We start from the raw sequence: 2,509 nt of genomic DNA on the forward strand, positions 1-2,509 counted from the left end.
CACGTGTGAGGCCGATGTTGCGCCGTCAGGCGGCCGTACCTTGCCAATGAAGCCCGTGCCTCCCGTGAGGAAGAGTCCCTTGCCAGCGTAGAAGTCCTCCATGCTTCCAGTCGCTACAATGCAAAATGCAAACCCAGTGCATGTCCCGATTACGAACGGTCGATGCATCATAATCGGTGACTTGATTTCGGACAAGTCCGAAATGTACCTTGTTTATCCGGATTTGTCTGATTGGTATCTTGAACGAAAGATTTTTGGGATCTCGACGATGGACGAGGAGCTGCTCATGGGCTACGGCCATGGACCAGAGCCACTCGTAGGAGCCGACGGCGACGCGGAAGGGAGCCTACTCGCCTTCTACCGCTCGCGCTGCGACGCCTTCCAGGCTGAGCGCAAGGAGATGATGGATCGCTTCCGAGATCTCGAAACGTCCCGCGAAGCTCGGCATGCGGTGGATTGGCAAAACAAGATGCACAAGCAAGAGGTTCCGCTTGGCAACAACGTAGCCGCTTGACCTTGCTGCCATAGATATCGGAGCTCAAGGGGGAGCTCACGCGCGTACGAGACGAGGTTCAAGGCGCGCGGGAGGTAATTGCGACGCTCGAGAGCGACAAAGCAGCGCTCAAGATTCAAGAAGCCGAAGACCGGAAGCGCATTCAGCATCTACTTAGCCTTACGCAACCCATCGCTGAAGAAGTGACCTTTTATAAAGACTGCCGCCCGGGCCATGCGACGCGGTACCCTGTGCTGGACGAGCTCCCAGTGGACGCCTTCTCGCCCCTCTCGATGCGGTCCAACGTCAGCCTCGCCGCAGAAGCTGCGGGGTATCGCGGAACCCGAAGTATGTCCACCAAGTGCTATCAACTCACGCATCGCACCAAGCAAACGCACGCGCCCTCAACCCAACCCAAGGTAAGGTCGCATACCGGACGGACAACGCTTATCGCAGCACTCTAGAGTCGCGTGATCCGAACCGTCTATTTGCCAAGCGAACAAGCAGATACACTTTTGCAGCGCGTGCAGCTCCTGACAAAGGAGCTAGATGACCACAAGGCGCTATCGAGCCAGCGCATACAGGTGCGGTACAACCGTGCGAATTTCATTAATGCAGTTGATGTAGGCTCTGCTCAACGACCTTGCGCTCGTCAACGCAGAGCTAAAAAAAGAGCGCGACGAGCACACCAAACAGCTCGAGTCAAATGGTGCCGAGCTCGAAAAGACGAAGAGGCTTTTGACCAAGGCAACCAAAGGTACATAAGCCCGGTGCCGCGAGGCAGCTGACGTTGCACTAGACTACTTGGTTGCTCGACATAATGCTCAAGACGCCGCGCGTCAAGCACAAGAAGAAATTGTGCATCTGTACCAAGTGCAGACGCGCATCGAGAAGGAAAAGGATCTCGTACGCACGCAAGCCCAGCAAGAGACTCAGGTGCGCAATGCATGGCCAAAACCGATGCTACAAACCTGTTTGAACAGGCCATTCGCATGTCCGTGCGGGAAGAAGGCAACCAAAATGCCGAGGAGTTCCGGAAACAAGCCATGGCCCGCGAGCGTGACATCCATATCCTCAAAGTATGCAGCAGCATTACCCGTGTTTTCCTAAAACATCAAACGGGTGTACTAGGAGCAATACGCAGCCGTTCAAGAGACGTATGGCGCGCGGATCCATAGCCTTCAATCGCGATTAACGACGCTTCGGGGCCGCTACAAGGGGCTCGAGAACAGGCGCAATATGGAGATGGAAGGCTTCTCCCGCGATGTCGCGACGCTCAAACGACACATTGTGAAACTCGAAAGTCTTTGCTTTGGGGCCAAGCTCACGCAAGACGAGTTGCGTGGACTACGCGTTGGTATGTCTAGCTCCTATCATCCTAAGCGCATTTCCACAGTAGATGAGAGCAACGTTTTTTCGTCCAACCAACTCAACTCGGAGCTTGCACACCTTCAGGTACAGCTCGACTTTTGAATTCGAAAGTCTAAGAAAATGAATAGAAACGCTACGCCGACTTGGCAACCGAGCTGTCCCATCACTACAACCGTTGAGTGCGTCCAAAACCAAAGGCTCGTGTGCTCGTGTGAGTGCATGATGTTGGTCATTGGTGTTGGCGACATAAAATCAGGCAGCCAATACTACTATACAACATGCCACTCTGTAATTCGCATGCACAGTCCGACGAACGAGCCATTCTTCGACAGGCAATTTGTTGCTAGTTAGCTCATCAATATTGACTCTTGAGTTGATGCACGTGGCCGCGCGTCCTCTTTCCCATGTGGCAATATCATTAATAACGTTAATAACAGAAGCGGCAGATGCGTTACGCATCCGGCTGCATGCGTCATCCTTTCGTAATCGAAGGCGCGACGTCATCGTTTCGAGTTTGCATTTTGCATTGTAGCGACTGGAAGCATGGAGGACTTCTACGCTGGCAAGGGACTCTTCCTCACGGGAGGCACGGGCTTCATTGGCAAGGTACGGCCGCCTGACGGCGCAACATCGGCCTCACACGTG

General features: G+C 54.0%; 1 protein-coding gene across 2 annotated transcripts; it reads left to right on the plus strand.

Moving 5' to 3' along the window:
* Window positions 1–252: 252 nt before the first annotated feature.
* Window positions 253–2,182, plus strand: SDRG_16472. Of its 2 annotated transcripts, none has more exons than XM_008622685.1 (9): window positions 253–484; window positions 529–912; window positions 958–1,077; window positions 1,121–1,250; window positions 1,293–1,429; window positions 1,477–1,572; window positions 1,625–1,850; window positions 1,890–1,948; window positions 1,993–2,182. In XM_008622685.1, the coding sequence occupies exons 1-9, from the start codon at window positions 269–271 to the stop codon at window positions 2,041–2,043; spliced, it is 1,419 nt and encodes a 472-aa protein (XP_008620907.1). In that variant the 5' UTR covers window positions 253–268; the 3' UTR covers window positions 2,044–2,182. The 2 variants fall into 2 exon arrangements, with proteins under 2 accessions (XP_008620907.1, XP_008620908.1); XM_008622686.1 differs by having other exon boundaries at window positions 1,893–1,948.
* The last annotated feature ends 327 nt before the right edge of the window (window positions 2,183–2,509 follow it).

This window comes from Saprolegnia diclina, assembly GCF_000281045.1.
Source record: "Saprolegnia diclina VS20 unplaced genomic scaffold supercont1.130, whole genome shotgun sequence".
NCBI classification, from domain to species: Eukaryota; Oomycota; class Saprolegniomycetes; order Saprolegniales; family Saprolegniaceae; genus Saprolegnia; species Saprolegnia diclina.